This window comes from Suricata suricatta, chromosome 8 (genome assembly GCF_006229205.1).
Source record: "Suricata suricatta isolate VVHF042 chromosome 8, meerkat_22Aug2017_6uvM2_HiC, whole genome shotgun sequence".
NCBI lineage: Eukaryota > Metazoa > Chordata > Mammalia > Carnivora > Herpestidae > Suricata > Suricata suricatta.
Genome location: NC_043707.1, coordinates 14,323,574 through 14,343,947, shown reverse-complemented (window position 1 = coordinate 14,343,947; position 20,374 = coordinate 14,323,574). Strand labels below are relative to the sequence as shown.

Below are 20,374 nucleotides of genomic sequence, written 5' to 3'. Positions count from 1 at the left end.
GCTCAGAGCTTCAAGCTGACAGCTTCGAGTAGGGAAGAGCAAGACCCAGGGGAGCACATGGAGGCAGGAACAAATTCAAGCACCGGCCGATCCACAGAAAGAATGCAGAGAAAGGCCAGGCGTCAGCTCCCACTCCCCCAACACTGCGGGCCTCCGCCCGCTAAACACAGTAACAGAGATGAGCCAAGGTCTGAACGAGTAACCTCCTTGGCCAAGCCTGAGATGGGGCCTCTGGGATCCATCTGTCACACACATGTTTGGGTTGAAGCCGTAAAAAACAAACAAAAAAAGGAAGGCCGTGGTTGGCCTAACAGCGAAAGGGAACCAGGTGGTTCTGTATATGGCACTGCGTGGAAATGACATTAACATCAATTAAGCATCTAACTTTATGGAAACATGGAAAAACTGCTCTAAAAATGTAAGACGCAACATCTGACATATTGGTGTATTCTGCGGGTAAGAACATGGGTTCTAGAAGACTGCCTTGACCACACGTCCTGGCTGCCACCCCAGGATTTTGTCCTTGCCTGTCAAGTTTAAAGGCACAGCTGTTCCCACCTCACCCGACTGTCGTGAGGTTTAGGCGAGATAATGCATGCAGGGTCCTCAACACCTGCCTAAGTGGAACAAAGGCTGGAGAAACAGAACCGACCACACTGCAGGGGGACAGTGACCACAGGCGACTCTGGCAGGATCAGCAGAAAGGCCGTGGTTGAGGAGGGCAGTGCCGTGGCTAGAAGGCTACTACTTTAACCGGGGAGATCTCTAGGTGGGGACCCTGTTGCTCAATCACCAGAGGAACCTAGGACTGGGGAGAAACCTCTGAGCCTCCATTTCCTTTTCTGTCCACTAAGAACAAACACAGCACTTGTACGTGGGCATGAAGACGACTAAGGTGTGCAGAGCACAGGCTGTTGATTCAGTATGTGCTGATCAAGCATCTGCTATAGGCCAGCCTCTGTTCAAGGTGTAGGGATGCTGTGGTGACAGGTGGACTCCAGAGACTTAGCCTCAGGCCCAAAGAGGTCTCCTAAACTCATGTCACAAGGTCCCTGCCCCCAGGGAGCTTACATTCTGGCGGGAGAGGCAAGCAACTGAAATACACGGGACATTTCAGAGAACGACCAAGTGAAGCAGGAGCAAAGGCCCTGGACGGAGCATTCATAATCAGTCTGCACATCAACCGAGACTCACGTGAACGAAGTTTCCTTCCAGAGTGAACCAATGCTCACCCTAGAAGCCTGTGCGCTCAGAGCAAGCGGCAGCAGGGGGCCAGGCAGAGGGCACCTACCTCGTCCTTGGCCAGCGTTTTCAGATGCTCCAGGATCTGAGCCATCACCGTCTCACACAGCTTGTTGTTTTCAGCCAGAAACTTGGTGTCTCCCCCATAGAGGCTGTCGTTGGAGTCGACTATGGAACAAACGAGAGCGTTGAGCAAATGCGGCATACCCATTCAAAGGAATACGATTCAATCCTAAAAAGGAAAGAAATTCTGATACCTGTTAAAACACGGATGAATCTTGAAAGCCTTACGAGAAGGGAAATATGCCAGACACAAAAGGGCAAATATTGTACAATTCCTCTTATACGAGGTACTAGAATAGGCAAATTTGTAGGAGGAAGTAGAATGGAGGTCACCACAGGCTGGGGGGACACGGAGGGAACAGGAAGTCACTGTGTATTAGGGACAGAGTGCTGGGATGATGAAAAAATTCCAGAAACGGACAGTGGTAATGGCTTCACAACACAGTAAATATACTTGATAAAGTTGAATTGGGCACTTAAAGATCATTAAAATGGTAAACTTTATTACTATGTGTATTTTAACAACTTTTTTTTAATGTAAAGTCTTAGTACAAAAAAGTCCAGATCTTTGACTGCAGAGACCACTCCAAGGGCTTTATTTATCTTAAGAAAATAATCAAGGGGTGCCTGAGTAGGATAAGTGCCCGACTTTGGCTCAGGTCATGGTATCATAGTTTGTGAGTTCGAGCCCCTTGTCAGGCTCTGTGCTGACAGCTCAGAGCCTGGAGGCTGCTTTGGATTCTGTGTCTCCTCCCTCCTCGCTGCCCCTCCCCTGCTCATGCTCTCTCTCTCTCTCTCAAGAATAAAAAAAAAATTTTTTAAAAGACCATAATCCAACAGATGCACAAAGAGGCATGTATGTGATATTGTTTTGTAGCCAACAGCAGCATTTACTCTATGTTCACTGTATGTGAATTATCTTGTTTATAAGGGTGAGATGAGAAGCAATGTAAATGGTGATCAATAGAGCTTTAATGCTGTTACAATATTAAATACTAGGAGGACAATAAATATACATGATCTATAGTTATTAACTACCGTATACATTAGACTCTTGTTATACTATTAGTAACAGATAGTTACAAGATTCTAATTAGTTTTTATTTTTATTTTTTTAAGTTTATTTATTTGGACAAAGAGAGTACATGAGCAGGGAAGAGGCAGAGAGAGGGAGAGAGAGAATCCCAAGCAAGTTCTGCATTGCCAGTGCAGAGCCAGATGTGGAGCTTGAACCCATGAACAGTGAGATCACTACCTGAGCCAAAGTCAAGTGCAACGGACAGAGCCACCCAGACACCCCAAGATACTATTAATTTTTAAAAAGTGAAAGAACAGTATCCATAGTGGAGCCTCTACATAAATATAGCACACAGGCATACGTATATCCCTATGTACTTCCTAATTTAGTTGCTTAAGAACCAATTATTTTAATTAAATTATATTTCATTATTTCCTTTCATCTGAATCTATTAGAGAAGGGGACAGATAATAAGCACATAGTAATTAATAGACAAAATAATTTAAGAGATGCCTTATGTACATGTCTAGTTGCTCTTTCAAGAGTAGCAACTCCTGTTCTTGCTTTTTATTTTGAAACACGGCAGTGCTGTCGACAAGTGGAGAAAGCAGTACATTGGATCCCTGCCTGTCTCACCTCAAAGCACCAGCTGACACCATTTTGCTCCCTCTCTGCAAGCTCTCTCACTTGCTCACCCCACACACACACACACACACACACACACACACACACACACACTCACACATAATGGGTTTTTCTGGCCAAACCATTTGTGAGCAGACTGTAGACCTGTTGTCTAAGACTAAGAACTGCTCCCCAGCAGGCTGCTTGCGCCCAGCTTCTCTGGGCAAAGGTAATCTCGAATCCAATTCTGAACCGTCTGTTTATGGACCTACGTCTCAACTACTATCCACCATTCAGAGGATGACAGCTATTCTCTTAAAATAACGTAACAGACTGTGACTCTTGTAAAAGAATGTGATTCAGCCAGTCACCACCACCTGATTCTGCAGGGCAGCAAAACTGCAGCTGGTGGAGGAATTTCTCACATCCACTGCTGAGGACCAGAATAGTTCCTGGCATAAATTCTCAGTCTTACTCCAAGTTGGAATCTACTCTTTCTGATTGGCTCAGTGCTGGAAAAGAGGGAAGGTCTAAGACCGCCCATGGCCAATACTCCCCAGGCGGGCCAGGCGCGTGTTCAGAGCAGGCGCGCGCGCACACACACACACGCACACACACACACACTTTGAACCTCCTGGATAAGGGTCTGCTCTGCACCAGGGTCCAGGCTAGAAGCTGGGGACCCAGTGAGGGGCAAGGCTGATTTGGTCCCTGCCTCCGAGAGCTCACCGACTATTAGGCGATGCAGACCCGCAAACTGAATAGCATGTACTGAACGTCAGTACAAGGCGGTACAGGAGTTATGGGATCCTGAAATACAGGCTTGGGATGGGACTCTGGAATTACCAAGGTCAGGCTGAGCTCCAGAGCTTGAATCCACTGGACAAGCGGAAAAAGGGGCTGGGGGCAGGAGGAGTTTTCCATGCTAATACTTGATAATGACAGAGGGAGCAAAGGGTGACGTTGAGAATTCAGAGGAAGTCGGTCAGACCAGGGTGGACGGTGGCCCCGCGTCCAGGTGCAGCTCTCCTGAGGGAGATATACAATACTCCTGGCAGGTGGCCACTAAGAATAGCCCACAATCCCTGCATCTGTCATGCTCTGGGATCGTGACCCCGAATGCTTCAAGGGCCTGGAAGGTGACACGGAGGAGAGAAGGGGCTACACTGGCCTCACAAGGGCTTCCTGGGTGGTGGTCTCCCAACTAGATGGATACACGCTATCTGCATGTTTCATAAACATGCAGGGGCGCCTGCGCAGCTCAGCTGTTGGGAGTGTCTGCCTCTTGATTTCGGCATAGGTCACCATCCCAGGGCTGTGGGATCGAGCCCTGCACTGGACCCTGCACTGGACCCTGCGCTGAGCACAGAGCCCGCTTGAGATCCCCCTTTGCCCTTCTACCCCGCTCGCATGCACTCTAAAATTAAAAAAAAAAATAAAAAAGAAATAAAAAGTATTGATTATACAGGAAACTTTTTCCCTTCCACATCAGACATGCGCACTCTCACTTATGCCTGCAGGAAAGCACTAGAGTTCTCACTTCAGGTATTTTCAGAATGTCATCTTCTTAATCGAGGAAGAAAGTAGCAAAGGAATCCTTTTTAAATGCAAAAAAGTATCTGAGCCTAGTTCTTCAGAAGTTCTAAGCTGTGTCAACACTGTAAAAGGCTGCCTAAAATAAGAAAGGGGTGGGAAAACAAAGCCTCCCTCGGGCCCCCAGGGCCTCTCTCCTCCTACGACAACTGTCAGGCCACAATTGTGCATCCAGAGTAAACACGGCCGGGCCAAGAAAGAAGGAGAAACACCCACCCATCCTCCCAGTTTCTTCTCTAAAAGCCAGAAACCTAGACTCCTGCCTATTGCACACAGCCACAGTCCCTTAGCTCGCATCCTGGCTCCCAGTCTGTGGCCGGCTAGTTGAGGCAGAGGTTTAAGGTAAACGAATCTGCTCACGTAGGAGGAGGAGGAGGAGAGGCAGGAAAGGGCCCAGGGTTTGCAGACCCGATTCCAGATCAGTGCCTGGTCCTCAGAAGTCTCTCTACTGCCAGATGTGCATTTAGCAAAAAAGAGGAAATAAAAATGCCAACAAATAGGGGTGCCTGGGTGGCTCAGTTGATTAAGCATCCAGCTTCAGGTCAGGTCATGATCTTGCAGTTCGTAGGTTCGAGCCATGCATCAAACTCTGTGCTGACATTTCAGAGCCTAGAGCCAGCTTTGGATTCTGTCTGTCTCTCTCTCTCTGTCCCTCCCCTGCTCGTGCTCCCTTTCTCTCTCAAAAATAAACATTAAAAAATTAAAATAAAAAAAAGCCAATAAATACAGGAAAAGGTGCTCAATCTCACTGGCCATCAGAGAAATGTAAAATTACACTCACCAAAATAGCCAAAATGAAAAAGACTAATCATACCAAGGAAACAAAGGGGAGGGACCCTCATTCACACCTGGTGGGAGGGTCAATTTGTGCAACCACTTTGGAAAACTATGAGATGGTATCTACCAGAGCTGAACATAAGTAAATCCTATGAGCCAGCAAATCCCCCCCTCATAGGCATATAGCCAACGGAAAAGTACACAGAGAACATACAAGAGTGTTCAGAGCAGCACGATCCTCAACAGCCAGACCCGGGACCACTGGAAACATGTAAATGTTCATCCACGAGGGAATGACTGAATTCTGGACTGGTGAGCCGGTGGACTACGACACAGCAAGGCAAAAGGATGCACGTCAGCTACGCCCAACACAGATGAATGTCACACACACACACAGTATGGAGTGGAAGAAGCCAGCACCAAAGAACGCTTGCTACATGATTTCATTTACAGAAACCTAGAAAACGTACAAACTAATCTGTGATGCTAGAACTCAGGAGAGTGGTAGACCTCGCAGAGCAAAGTGGGAGTGCCGAGTGGAAGGGAGCATGATCTGGGTGGGGGTTCCCTAGGTGTGTTCACTTTGTGATGATTCATTGAGCTTTCCAGCTGATGGCATGTCTGACGTATTATACTTTAGCGTGTGTGTGTGTGTGTGTGTGTTTTTAATGTTTTTATTTATTTTTGAGAGAGAGAGATAGAGCATGGGCAGAGGAGGGTCAGAGAGAGGGAGGCACAGAATCCGAAGACAGGCTCCAGGCTCTGAACTAGCTGTCATCACAGAGCCTGATGCAGGGCTCGAACTTACTAACTGCGAGATCATGACCTGAGCCGAAGCCGGACGCTCAACCAACTGAGCCACCCAGGCGCCCCAGACATGTTATACTTTAAAACACTGTTATTTTATACTCAAGGAGGCCGTGTGACGCATGCTCCACAGTTCAGAGTGTGACTCGCACTCGCACCAGGGACTGGCCACAGGCCCTGCAGTAAGCCGCGGTGTCTTTCGGAGTCGCCTCTTGCTCAGGTGTAGAATGGGGACACAAATGCCTGTCTTACACGCCGCAGGGCTGTAAGGAGCACGGCGCCGTGGAGCCTGGTGTGGGTCCTGGCACGCCGTCATCATCCACGTCACCTGCCTCCCTAAGTTACATCTTAACTGTTAGCCCCCCAATCCCAGCTAGAGGAAGCCGGAGATTTGCAGCAGAAGGCCCTCCCTTAACACTGCAAACGTATTTCCTGAAATTTCCAAGTGGAGAGAATATTGCTTAAACCCTACAGTATACAATTTCTGGCCAAAGCACGCACAACAACAACAGGGCTGTTTTTGGGAAACCGATAATTAGAAGCAGGTGGGTGCTTGGGCTCAGTGGGCAGATGTCTGGAATTGGGGCTGTCCTGCGTTACGTCCAGGATGTGAGAAGTCTGCTTTCAGATTTCTGGCAGCAGGTGCACAATGGCTGACGTGGGGGAGGCAAGGCCACCCCCTTCCTCCTGAGCATCAGAAATGGGGGTTCCCGGAGCCTCGGCAGCACCTGAGGAACTAGGTGAAAACACGCAGGGTCCCACCCGAGTCTGTGGTCAGAGGCCGGCCTGGGATGAAGCTCAGACCTGCGGACCCCGAACCACACCTTTCTAGGTTATTGGGTCGCACACCCTGAGAGAGCACGGAGTGAGTGCCGGGAGTGCTCCCCTATACTTGTCCGGTCGTCAAAACGATTTTGCCTGTTTGTTATCGACAAGATTCTCGGGCCTCTTCTTGGGGATCCCAAGTGAGAAGGGGCAGGATGGGGCTCAAGGATCTGCTCAGCTAATTCTTACCGGGGCACATGTAGCAAGACCCCGGACTAGAAGTGCCTGGTGGCTAAAACACTAAGGGATGAAGAAAACGAAACCATTTTACTTGAATTTCACGAAATCCCAGCTCAGGGTGGCCGGGGGAGGGGCCCACTACCTTTGTCTATGTGGTAGAGATAGGTCTCCTGGCTCATGGCGGACAGGAGGTGCAGGACGCAGGTGTAGATGCGGATTTTGTCATCGCTGTTGTCCTCCCAGGTGTAGTCCTGGATCACGTTGAGAAGCTCTCGGACAAGGAACAGGACCCCGTGTTCCGGATGATCCTAGTGGAAAGCCAAAAAAGGATAATAATGCTAGATAGGAAGCAGGAGGGGGAAAAAAACCAAAAAACAAACCAAAAAAAAAAAAAAAAAAAGCCCCATCAAGACAGAAGCCTGGGTCCCTCCCTCTAGCAGCCCTTGGGGACTGGAAGCACCAGCTACTTAGCAGCCGGTCAAGCCTGGTCAACCCCCCCCACCCCCCGGGAAAACAGAGAGGATGACATTCAGCCTGCTGCGGTCTGGGGAGATGAGCTTGGAGAGTGTCTTTGGGTCCAGGGAATGAGGGAGCAGTTACTTGTCAGCTTAATGGCCTGTTTCCCAAATTACAGACTGGTTCTATGTGGAGAGCAGTAAGAAGTCCTGCTCCTCCGACTCCAAAATCAAGATTGTGGGTCTTGTAGCAGATGCAACGGCAGAAGCCACCTACTTTGCATAAGCCCCCCCTCCTCGTCATCACCGTCACCACCAAGGGCACCAGCTTTAAATCTAGCCTTGCTCTTTAGGGCGTTCAGTGACATGAACAACTAAATTGAGAACACTCTTGGGAGAGGAAAAACCCAAGAGGCAGAGCGCAGAACGGGGCTGCGATGAACCGGAAGCAAGCGCCGGATGCCACAGAGCCGGCAGCTTAGTTCACGTCCAACGGGCTGCCTGCAATGCTGTGGCTGCCCTTCTGAACACGCTCGGTGGACACCTGCCACCAAGAGTCCGTGCCCAGCTCTGCTACCATCGTCTTGCTCACCCGGTGGCCACACCTTGCCCCTCACTCACACCAGCCGACACCGTTAGGTCTCGTGGGCCCAGCTGGACCGCTCCGAACCCTGGCAGGCCACAGGGGGCGCACTCAAAATGGTTCCGTGAGGACGAGTTCAAGAAGGATTATCTATAAAGACATGGGCAGTGGGAAGGGGAGGGAGGACAGGCCAGGCGCCCAGGGCCTTGCTCCAGCAGGAAGCCCCTACCTGCCGTGGGCTGAAAGCACATGGAGGGAGGGGCGTTACTGGAAAGTGCAAGACCCGCAGCTGGAGGAGGCGCCTGGCAGGAGCCGCAGCCTCGGGTAGAACGAAGCCACTGCCCACCCGTGGCCGCATCAGGGGCCGGATACCGCAAACTCGCTCTCCTCCCGCCTCCCAGGCTGCCGTTGGTCCTGCCGCTGGCTGAGTGAGCTGGAGACCAGAAGGGAGCCCGGGTGAGGAGGTCCCCGGGGGCCGGTCTCCCACACAGATCTCCACGGACTTGCAGAGGATGCTTGGCCAGCAGCTCGCGTGCCGAGGATGTCTGGCTTCCTGGCCCTACTTAGTGTTGCCTCTGGCTGGAATCTCCACCTGCAAGACTGGGCCACGCCGGCCCCTGGAGCACCTCCAGACCCCGCCGTACAGGCCAGCTCCTCGGCGAGGCCTCCCCTGACCATCCGTCCGCAGGCCGCCTCACCCCTGGCACGTCTCCATCACAGACCATCCTGTCTGTATTTCTCCAGGGCAGTTCTGAAGTGACCGACTTACTCCTGCAGCGAACTACCCGACATGATCTCTTGTTTACATTTATCTTTCCTCCTTGCCGATGACCCCCAGGAAGACAGGCATGTCATCTGCCAATACACAGGCAGGACAGCCCTGGGAACACCATGTGAATGGTGTTCCCAGTCCTGTCCCCGGTTCTAGGACTGTGCTGGGCACAGACAAGCACCCAGTAAATAATGGCGGTTGGATTACAGCTTGAGCGCCTTCTGTGTGCCAGGCGCTCAGGTGACAACCAAGACAAGTAACAGTAGCTAACTTTTATGGTGGCTGTTGTGGTTGTTCTGTGTTCCAGAAAGATACGACATGACCACCCTCTAACTTCACAGACCGCAGATGAGCCACAGAATGGTTCACCGGCACTGCCTGGACGGGGCGGGACCAGGGCTTGAGCTCTGAAAGTCTGGCTCCACAGCAGAGATCCCTAACTGCTAATAATATGTTTGTATTGCCCCTGTCTGACTTTATGGAGCTGGCTAACTGGGGGAAGCCATACATGGAAGCCAGCTATTTTGTGACTTTTTTTTAACATTTCTTTTTTTTGAGCAAGAGAGACAGAGTGTGAGCAGGGAAGAGGCAGAAAGGGAGGGAGACACAGAATCCAAAGCAGACTCCAGGCTCTGAGCTGTCAGCACAGAGCCTGACGTGGGGCTCGAACTCACGAACCGTAAGATCATGACCTGAGTCGAAGTTAGACACCTAAGGACTGAGCCATCCAGGCGCCCTGAGCCAGCTACCCTGAACACGAGCACGGAATATGAGAAATCCCAGAACAGAGGTAGGTGGAAATACCGTCCTTCTCATCCAGGGTGTGTACTGACACCTTCAACAGCGAGAAGGAAGGAGGATGTGAGAGGTCTGGCGCAGCCGTTAACATCCACAGGAACTGCTGTTTGGATCTCAGCAAGGAAAAGGGCACATGATGCTCAACAAGTCCGAAGGCCTCAAACCGGAGTTCTCAAAATTGCCCAAGCTGCGGCCAGCCTTCCATTTACAGAGCACACCTCAGCAGGCTACTGCGGCCTCTCTTTGCAGTTTTTTTTTTTTTTTAACATTTATTTATTTTGGAGAGACAGAGAGAAACAGACCATGAGCAGAGAAGGGGCAGAGAGAGACGGACACACAGAATTGGAAACAGGCTGCAGGCTCTGAGCTGTCAGCACAGAGCCCAATGTGGGGCTCAAACCCACAAAACGTGAGATCATGACCTGAGTCGAAGTCAGACGCTCAACCGACTGAGCCACCCAGGCGCCCCTCTTTGCAGTTTCTAACTAGGCAGTTTTGTTCTGCTATGTGGATGTTCAAAAATATTTTTATTTAGGGGGTGCCTGGGTGGCTCAGACAGTTAAGCATCTGACTTTGGCTCTGGTCATGATCTCTTGGTTTATGGGTTCAAACCCCACGTCGGGCAGGCTCTGTGCTGAAAGCTCAAAGCCTGTAGCCTGCTTCATGGATTCTGTGTCTCCCTTTCTCTCTGCCCCTCCCCCACTCAAACTGTCCCTCTCAAAAATAAATAAACCATTACAAAATATATTTATTTTTTATTTAAAGGATCTGCCTTCGAAGAAAACAGCAATCTAACCATTCCAGTAACAATCTCAATACCACTGTCCTAACTGCAGTGGGAGCCCGGCCAGCACGCCCTCACGGAGGTGGAAGAAGGGGTGATGGAGACGTACAGGTTGGGAGTGTGAGCCATTCCCATGAGCTTTTGCTCACAACTGAAGGGACGAGATTATTTCCAACCTTCTGTACCAGGAAAAAATTTTCCATGATATCCATGCTTCAATGGTCATAACATTCTTTTTTTCATCGTACTTTGACGCCTCAGTGCCAGCAACTGAAGCAAGGCAAACACAGATCTGTTTTGTTTTTAAGAAGAAAAAAAGGTCTTGGATTCAATTAGCAATGCAAGTGGGAAAAGTCCCCCTGCAGAGGCCGCCTCCCTGACTTGGTTCATCAGTGTTATGAGCGGCTCCTGAGGGGCACCTGGGAGGGACCCGACGCTCTCATAGCTGGACAGACAGGGGTCCCCGGTTCTATTGAATGTCACTCCTCGGGAGGAGAAGGAATGCCCTAGATTTACTAACTCTCCAGGAGCGCTGAGCACAGACGTCCCGGCTCTGAATTCTGTTTTGGCCACTTGCTAGCTGGTGACCCTGGGATGCGAGGCTGTCAGGAATCAGCCTATGGAGCTGCCTGGCCCTACAGGCACCAACCCCTGTCTGTCTCACCAGCCGGAGCCCCTCGTGTCCCCAGGGCTCCCGTGCACCGAGGCTCCCTTCTGGTCCGTCCTGCACAATGTGCCTTCCCACCTGCAGCTCTCTGCCCCCTCTGTCCAGAACCCCCTCTCCTCCCTCCACCCCACCCACCTCCATTCCCAATCTTCCTCTGCACCTCAGCTCTCGTGGCACTTTCTCGGGGAACTTCCTGACCCACTTCCCTTCAAATACGGGCTCCCAGAAGCCCCTGCAGTTCTCCGTGGGACTTTATACGACTGTCGTTAAGTATGTGTTTACGTGCTTAGTGTCTGTCTTCTTGAGTGGAGGACTTACTTCTCTTGTTCACCCCTCAATTCCCAGAGCAACAAGTATTTACAGAAGAGACAGAATGACTGAAGCTTAGCACTTGGACACCACGTTAAGCTTACGGTTGGACCTCTGCACAAGAAGTAGAGAAAGACATTTCCCTGCTGTGTCCTAGGTGATCAGTGCCAGAAAACTAATGAGAATAACATTTCCGTTGCCTACAAATTTTTAACTGAATCAAAATTAGGCCTCTGAAGTGGTAACACGGAACCCGTTCAATCAAGTCTACTTTCCATGTCCTACAAACGTGGTTAGGAGTGCATGAGCTCAATTATGTACGAGGCTGACGCCTGCTGACACGGGGGCAGATCGCTTCGAAACGCTCCGTGAGCGGCCTGCTTGCCGAAGAGGGGGCTGGCCTGGGGAAACGTTTACTTCTGCGTTTAGAAATATGAATCAAGTGGGCCACACGGTTTATTTCGTCTAAAATGACTTCAAATTCTGTCCTAGACAAATAAAATGAATTGGTAGGAACGCAAAATGGTGCAACCACTATGGAAAACAGCATGGAGATTCCTTGAAAAATTAAGGAGAGACCTATCAGGGGCACCTGGGTGGCTCAGTAGGCTAAGCATCTGACTCTTGATTTTGGCTCACGTCATGATCTCACAGTTGGGAGATCAAGCCCTACACTGGGCTCCACACTGGGTGTACAGCTTGTTTAAGCTTCTTTCCCTCTCCCTCTGCCCCTCTTTCCTGCTCATGCTCTTTCTCTCAAAAGAAACAAACAAACAAACAAACAACAAAAACAACCACCGTATGATCCAGCAATCCCCCCTCTGGGTATTTGTCCAAAGAGTTGAAATCAGGATCTCAAAGATCTCAATATTCTCATGTTCATCGTGACACTATTCACAGTAGCCAAGATGTGGAAACAACCTAAATGCCCACTAGTGGATGGACAGGCGAGGAGAATGTGATATACGTGCACAATGGATTAATATTCAGCCTTAAAAAAAGGAAACTTTGTCAAGTATAACAACATGGATGAACCCTGGGAGACAGTAAGTGAAATAAGCCAATGACAGAAAGAGAAATACTCATGATTCCATTTACATAAGGCGTCTGAAACAGTTAAGTTCACAGAATCAAAGAGTAGATGGCGGGAGCAAGGGGCCAGGGGGAGGAGGACATGGAGAGTTATTGTCAGCACCTGAGTGGCTCAGTCGGTTAAGCTTCTCACTCTCGATTTTGGCTCGGGTCTTGATCTGCTCGGGCAGTTCATGGGATCGAGCCTTGCATCAGGCTCTGTGCCAAAAGCATAGAGAGTGCTTGGATTCTCTGTCTCTGCCCCTCCCCTGCTCTCTCTCTCTCTCCCTCTTTCTCTCTCAAAATAAACTTTTTAAATGGGCTTAAAGTTTTAGTTAGGCCAGGACGAGTCAGCCTTTGAGATGTGCTGTAGGACACTGCCGGGAATTAGCAGTACTCAGGGCAGATCTCTTGTTAAATGCTCTTACAACAATAAAATTAAATTTCAACAATGAAATAAATGCTGTGACATGGAAGGATCTGATCTGAACCAGGGAAAAGCGGGATGTGGGAGCTGCCTTCATACTGAACCTCCTCACAACAGACTCGCCTCGCGTGAGGCCCGTCCTGTGGCCGCTGAGCCCGCGGGACGCTCAGCCTCGGCTCTTCAGGCTGAACCCCTTCCGTGTTTACGACGCGTGCTGATCGCATGGGAGGGATGGAGGGTTGCTACGCTCAGTCTTGAGCTGACACAGTGCCCTGTCAACAGACTGAGATGGTGCTGAACAGACCCCGGAGCATCACAGACCTGAGTTCAGATCCTAGCTCTGCACGGGCTCCCCAGCACCGGCGCCTTAAGTGGAAAAGGCACAGTGACCCCCACCTTGCGGGGCTCGAGGGAGGAGTCCCAGAGGCCGAATGCTGACGAAGGTCTGCAGCAAAGCACAGGACACCGGGCAGTCACACTGGCTTCTGTTCATCTCACGGTCTTCACTAAACCCCAGCGGAAGCACACACCCTGATGCCAGAGGCGAGAAAATCTGCTGAGGCCGGGCGGGGGGACATTCTGGTGAGTGCCGACGGGCCAGGGAGGTGACACATGCCTCCACCTCCCTCCACAGCATGGGCCCCAGGTCGGAGAATGTGGGCCCCATATGGCAGGATCTGGTTTTTCAAGAGGAACTAAAAATCTGGGTTTTCCTGTGATCTACCAATTTTTAAACATGGGTAATTCATACCAAATGTTTTCCATCACTGTGCAGCCAAAAACCAAGTCTCCGGGCTGGATTCCACCCAGTGGGCATCAGCGCGTGCCCCAGGGACAGAGCTTCTGGGTCACAAAGTACTTTCAGATCAACTGTTTCATTCACCCTCACAGCAGCTCTGCCAGGTAGGCATTTGGGTGACATTTTAGAAAGGTGACAACCGAGACTCTGCAGAGTTACCAAACTTCCCCAGTGCCGTAAGGCTGCTGAGTCACTGGGTCAGACCGCACTCAAGTTTCTGACTCCAAGCACAAGGCTTTCGTCAAGTCTCCGACGATTTTTAACATGAAGAAAACCCCACGTGCAGAAGGAAAAAGCATCCCATGTGCCAACAAACAAGGACACTGATCAGCTTAGATTACTCCTTAGAGAGGCTGGTTTAAGGGGGGAGGGGGGTGTCCCCGCAATTGACAACTAGACTATCCAAAAAACAGAGAAATTGATTCACTGAAGTGATCTGAAAAGACGGAGGTTGGGCGTCGAGCTGTGCCCCCTGACCACGCCATCTTCTCTCTTCAGAACCTGGGGTCTCAACCAGGACACGAGGAAGCTGAGTCACTCAAGTGTCCTCAGCTCCACCGAGAGAGAACTCACACGCCTGACAAGTCAGCCATTCCCAACGCCCACCTCGGTGGCTGGGATACTCCCAGAGCTGCGCAACCGTCACCACGATCCGCTTCGGACCGTTTTCATCGCCCCAAGAAGGAACCGTGTACTTATGAGAGACAGTTACTTCCTGGCCGGAGCTCAGAAGGGTGGTTTTCTAAGTTTCTCCATCCACACCCGACATACTCAGGCGGCTCTCAAAAACGCCGATTTGGGGCTCCGTCCTAAGCCACTGAGTGAGCCTCTCTGGGACGCGGTCCCCAAATCTGCATTTTAGCCTGGATCCCAGATTCCTACACACCTTTGGCTCAACCTTGTTTTGTGCCTGGACCCTGTCACAGCCCGGTGAAGGCTATGGGCTCCTCAGAAAATGATTTTTAATACAGAAAATAGATGAAATAAAAACAAAAAAATGCAGAAAATAAAATGCACAAGACCACAAAAGAAATAAAAATATGCTCGTCAAAACATTTTTTCAATGTATTTGTTATATGCCGTATTCTATTACTTCCTAACAAGTATGTTTAATTAGCAATTATGCTAAAATATACTTGTCAAAATATTTTTTCAACGTATGTGTTAGACCATATTCTATTACTTCTTGGTGAGTATATTTAATTAACAACTCTTCTGAAATATCTGTCACACCTTAAATGTGACATGAACAGATGGTTGATTTCTTTGGGGACAAAGTCTTAGTCCTGTGAATATCTACTACTGTGGCTCATTACCTATATAATTCGAATGGGGGAAAAAAACCCTCACAAGAAAGCAAAGGGCCAATTTCAGTTTCATGAAGATCTGTAAAAATTAAGATTTTTTTTTCTCATCTATATTCATGGTTGCCCTGCCAGACCCTCAGGGAGCAGACAGACCCTGGGTTAAGAACCCCTGCAAGGGTGAAGGTCCCGGTGCTGGGTCTGGAGAGACCAGCCAGCCCAGGCCTGACTGCTCATCAGAATGTTCCAGAAGGAACCCCAGCATCCTTCCAACAATGTCGTCTTTAATCTTTGCTATCTCATTTTGTTTTCTAGTACTTGCCACCAAAACACTACCTTCACCTTCGACAGGGCTGGACTGTCCTAACCATGGGTGCGCACTCCCTCACTTGATCCTCACAACGACCCAGAGATGCAGCACCCTCCCTCCTCCCGTTTTACAGGTAAGAAAACGGCAGCGCAGGCTCGTTACATAATTGCCTGAGCCTACAGGGCTCGAAGGAGGGTGGGGGATTCCACCCTAGGACCCATCTTGGTCCGAACCCTGAGCCCTTAACCCCTAAGTGGCAGCCGCTTGACTATGTACTGAACCACAACTAAAATACCCAGGACACAAAATGAATGGAAAAAACATTCAGTAACTAAGGGGCGCCCGGCTGGCTCCGTTGGTAGACCACGTGACTCGTGGTCTCAGGGTCGTAGTATGTCACAGGGAAGAGATTACTTAATAAATAAAAGTTAAAAAAACCTGAGTAACGTAAACGGACTAGAAAAGCAGCACATAGACACAGGCAGAACGTCCCTGCACTTCTAGGGCTAAGAATGTACGTGAAGGAGATCAAAGGACACACCTATGGCTCTTCTGGCGAAACATACCGGAACTATTAATAAAGTAGAAAAGAAATTGCAGAGGAATTCCAGAAGGAAGGATTCCGACGGTCGCATCTTTCCATCGATATTAATCATCTTTGGAACTTCCGGAATGAGGCTTATAGCGGCTTTGAAGAAGGCATCAGCTGCAAGACAGAAAAAAGCCTGTGTATGAGAGAGAAAAAGTTCAGGTCTGCTTTCTTCTCCACCTGGCTGGCAGGCCCGTCCTGACAGTTACGTGGAAGGCAGGCTATGCTGAGGGCCAGAGGCAGAGGGCAGGTCCGGCCAGAGACAGGGCTTCTGCAACCTTAACCGACTGCGAAGAGGGTACCACCGTTGTCTCCCCTCTCTGCCTCTCTCCCTCCTTCCTTCACTAGCAATTCAGCTCAAAGAACCTCCGTCAAGCAGGCTCTGATAATTAAGTGAAATAAACAAGTGGCCAATTTTTACAGAAAGCCAAGAAATCACAGTTTCCAGGGCAGCCAGCTCACCCCAGGCTGGTTGATCAAGCCCTCCTGTCACTTGGGAGCAAGGCCAAGTGCCTGCTCCTTTAACAGTGTCCTGGGTACACTCGAGGTGCCAGCACGGGACGGGGAGCGGGGTGCAAATTCTGTCTGGTCTGCCCAAGTCTACTCTAGCACGCCCCATATTTGTTAAAGAAATAACAAACGTCTGAAGGAATCCACATGCACGCACACGCACAGGCAGCTTCTGAGACTTCGGACTAGGTAAATAGTTCTGAGAGTCACTTGGAAAATAAAGATATAGATAGTTTTAGGTTTATTTACTTATTTTGAGAGATGGCGTGCACAGGGGAGAAGCAGAGAGAGAGAAAATCCTGGTCAGCACAGAGCCCACCCAACTCGGGGGGTTTGAACCCACAAACCCTGAGATCATGACCTGAGCCAAAGCCACGAGTTACGCACTTGACCAACTAAGCCACCCAGATGCCCCAAGATTTTGATACATAGAGAGACAGAGCATGAGAGGGGGAGGGGCAGAGAGAGAAGGAGACACAGAACTGGAAGCAGGCTCCAGGCTCCGAGCTAGCTGTCAGCACAGAGCCTGACGCGAGGCTCGAACCCACGAACGTGAGATCTGACCTGAGCCGAAGTCGGAGGCTCAACCAACTGAGCCACCCAGGCGCCCCCCAAGATATTTTTTAAAACACCAAATAGTCTGTAAAACAAGATGACTTCAAAGGGTGAGAGAAAGCAAGGGAAGGGGTGAGAAGGGGAAGGAAGGGACGGAAAGAGGTGAGGAGAGGGAGGCAGCAACAGGAGGACAAAGACAAGAGGGGACGGATGGGGAGAGAAGGCAGGGCTGGAGGCGGGGGCAGACAGGGAAAGGGTTCTCAGTGCAAGTGCCCAAGTCCTCCGAGAGAAAGAGTCTCAAGGTCAAAACAGACCAAACACTGACCTGACAAGTGAAAGTTTAAACTCCCCAACAAGATCAAACGTTTGCATGGTCCAAATAAATAGACTTCCACCCCGAAACGACTTCCAGCGATGCGGAGAGAACACCGCCCTGGCAGGGGGCGGCGGGACCAGAGCCGGAGCCCCAGCCCGCACCCCGAGGGCCACGCATGCCACGAACGCCGGCCCTCCGGGAACAAAGGCCTGCGCTTAATGAGAAGGGTCTGTGTCTGCAGCTGGATGTGGGGGTTTCTGTCTTCTCTCCCTTCCTTTTTCAAAGCAAAAAACAAAACAACACAAAAACTAAAACCAAAATACCCAAACTCGTTAAGGAAAGACCATTCTCTCCGAGTGTTCTCTATAAAGTTACCTCTGGTTCCAGATGCTCCCTTCCCAGGCTGTCCCTCCCACACTGAACTCACACCCGCACGTCCACCTGAGCAAATTTATGAAGCACCAACAGTGACCGGTCACCGCGGACACACAGGAAAAAAGGGGGCGAGAGTTGACATCAGTGGGGTGAGGAGACTGACTGGATCACCGTATTTCACACTTACTTAAGAGGAATCTGTTGTGTCCTTTGGTCTGGGGGGGGGGGGGGGACACAAAGCAGCTAATGTCCATCTTGTTGAAAAGAAAGAGATTAAATATAGGGGCTCTGAGAAAAGACACAGAAACTCCTAGGCCCTGTCTTATATAGTCTGTATTTTTAGTCCTCAGCAGTCCTATGGGGAAGGCACAATGATTTCCACGCCTACAAGAGGAAATAAGTTCAGAAAGGGGGGGCCAAGTCAGAGTGGCCCAGGGATGGTAAAAGACTAAGTCGAGCAAAGCTTAAAGGCCGTCACCTGCACTGAACAATACAATCACATTTGTGTTATTTAAAATTTTTTTTAAGTTTACTTATTCTGAGTGACAGAGAGAAAGAGAGAGAGCGCATGCATGTGTGTGCATGTGCAAGCAGGGGAGGAGCAGAGAGAGAAGAGAGAGAATCCCAAGCAGGTTTTGCGCTGTCAGCCTGGAGCCCAATTCAGGCGCTCGATCTCATGATTTGTGAGACCATGACCTGAGCCAAAATCAAGAGTCAGATGCTTAATCGACCAAGCCGCCCAGGTGCCCCAAATTTGTGTTCTTTAAAAAAAAAAAAACACGGCTGGGGTGCCTCAGTTGGTTAAGCCTCTGACTTGGGTTCAGGTCATGATCTCATGGTCTGTGGGTTTGAGCCCCGCATCGGGCTCTGTGCTGACAGCTCAGAGCCTGGAGCCTGCTTTGGATTCTGTGTCTCCCTCTCTCTCTGCCCCTCCCCTGTTTGAACTCTGTCTCTGTCTCTCTCTCTCAAAAGTAAATAAACATTAAAAATTTTAAAGAAAAAAAAACAGGCGTACAAATCATAGATCTGGTAAGGGGTTTACATCTAGAATGTATAAAGAAATTCTCCATTAACAGCAAAACAAGTCACTTGATTAATAAAGGGCAAAGGACCTGAAAAGACATTTCTCCAAATGCACAAATGGTCAACAAGCACATGAAAGAAAAGATGCTGAACATCGGTAATCACTGGAGAAACGCACATCAGTGCAATCCCCCAGAGATTTCATCACTTCTCGAGAACTTCGGGATGGGCACCATAAAAAACAAACAAACAAACATAAAAACCAGCAAGTAACAAACCCTAGCAAAGATGTAGAGAAACTGGTGGGCTGGTAAAACAGTGCAGCTGCCGTAGGAAACTCTTTGGCGGTCCCTCAAAAAGTGAAACACAGAATTACGCTCTGACCCTACAAATCCCACTTCTAGGTTCACATTCAAATGAAAGTAGGGATTCACACAGATACCTGTACATAAATGTTCACGGGAGCATTATTCACATTAGCAAAAAGGTGGAAAACAACCCTAGTGTCCATCAACAGGTGAACGGACAGGCCAAATGTGAAACATGTCATATACAAGGGATTATCCAGCCTTAAAAAGGAAGAAGGTTCTGACACATGCTGCAACATGGATGCACCCTGGAAACATTATGCCAAGTGAAACAGGTCCGAGAAAAAGACAGACGCTGTAGGACTTCGCTTTTATGAGGCAGAGGAGTCAACTGCACGGAGAAAGCAGAATGGGGAGAGGGGAGGAGGCGCTGCGTAAAGGGCGTAGGTTGCATTGGGTTTGAAGTGGAAAAGGTTCTGGAAATGGATAGTGGTGAGGGTTGTGCGACACTGTGAATGCACCTAAAACCACTGAATTGTACACTGAAAAATGCTTACAAGGATACATTTTAGTCACTCATCTGTAACCACAGCGCACAAGAAAGAGCGGAATCCACCCCCAACGGTCCGCTCTGAGCACAGGCAGGCCTGATGCCGGCTCTGGCGGTCCCCCTTCTGCGGGAGAAGCTCTCTGTCCCCAGGGCTCCGCACGAATTGCTTTCTGGTGGAAACATGAAGCCCATAATGAACAAGGTGAAGAGCCTCTCTGAGCGGAAATGAAAATTCTGCTCAGAACAACCTGAAAGACCATTTATTTATTCTATTTGTGTGCTTGTTACCAAGTGGCCCCAAGAAAAGTGCCTATTATTATGCCTCATTAAAGAGGGAGCAGCTTTGAGCTGGGCACCCTGTTCCTCACAAACGCCCCCCACTCAGTTTCCATTCCAAAGGAGAGAGCTAAAATAAACAGTTATTTAGGGGCTGGGGCAGACAATGTACCAGAATGTTCCAAAGCGGATTTTTATTTCTATCCTCAGAAGACTTACCCCATATATAAAATCTTATCTAGGAGACTTCTCAATTTTGACTTCGTAATTAGAGCTCAAATCCTAATGTATGTGAAAAGTTTCTCCTCCTAGAGTTCAGAATAATGACGTCAATACCAGAGAACACTTTCTGTGGCTATTAAAAGCCCTGGAAGACAATCCAAGATAAAATGGGCTACATGTGTTTTGTTTTGTTTTGCAAAAGACCTACAGAAAAAGGAGAAATCCAATTCCAATCCATAAAG

General features: G+C 49.5%; 1 protein-coding gene across 2 annotated transcripts in view; it reads right to left on the bottom strand.

Annotated features, from left to right (window-relative positions):
- The window catches only part of VPS35L (VPS35 endosomal protein sorting factor like), a 115,968-nt gene that overhangs the window by 5,403 nt on the left and 90,191 nt on the right, over positions 1 to 20,374 (bottom strand). Inside the window, exons 27-29 of one of the 2 annotated variants that reach the window (XM_029948651.1) lie at positions 15,975 to 16,114; positions 7,272 to 7,437; positions 1,292 to 1,410 (exon numbers count right to left, since the gene is read on the bottom strand). In XM_029948651.1, the coding sequence (XP_029804511.1) occupies positions 1,292 to 1,410; positions 7,272 to 7,437; positions 15,975 to 16,114 (425 nt within the window). Of the gene's footprint in view, positions 1 to 1,291; positions 1,411 to 7,271; positions 7,438 to 15,949; positions 16,115 to 20,374 lie in introns of those variants that run through there. The other variant, XM_029948652.1, reaches the window with a different exon arrangement.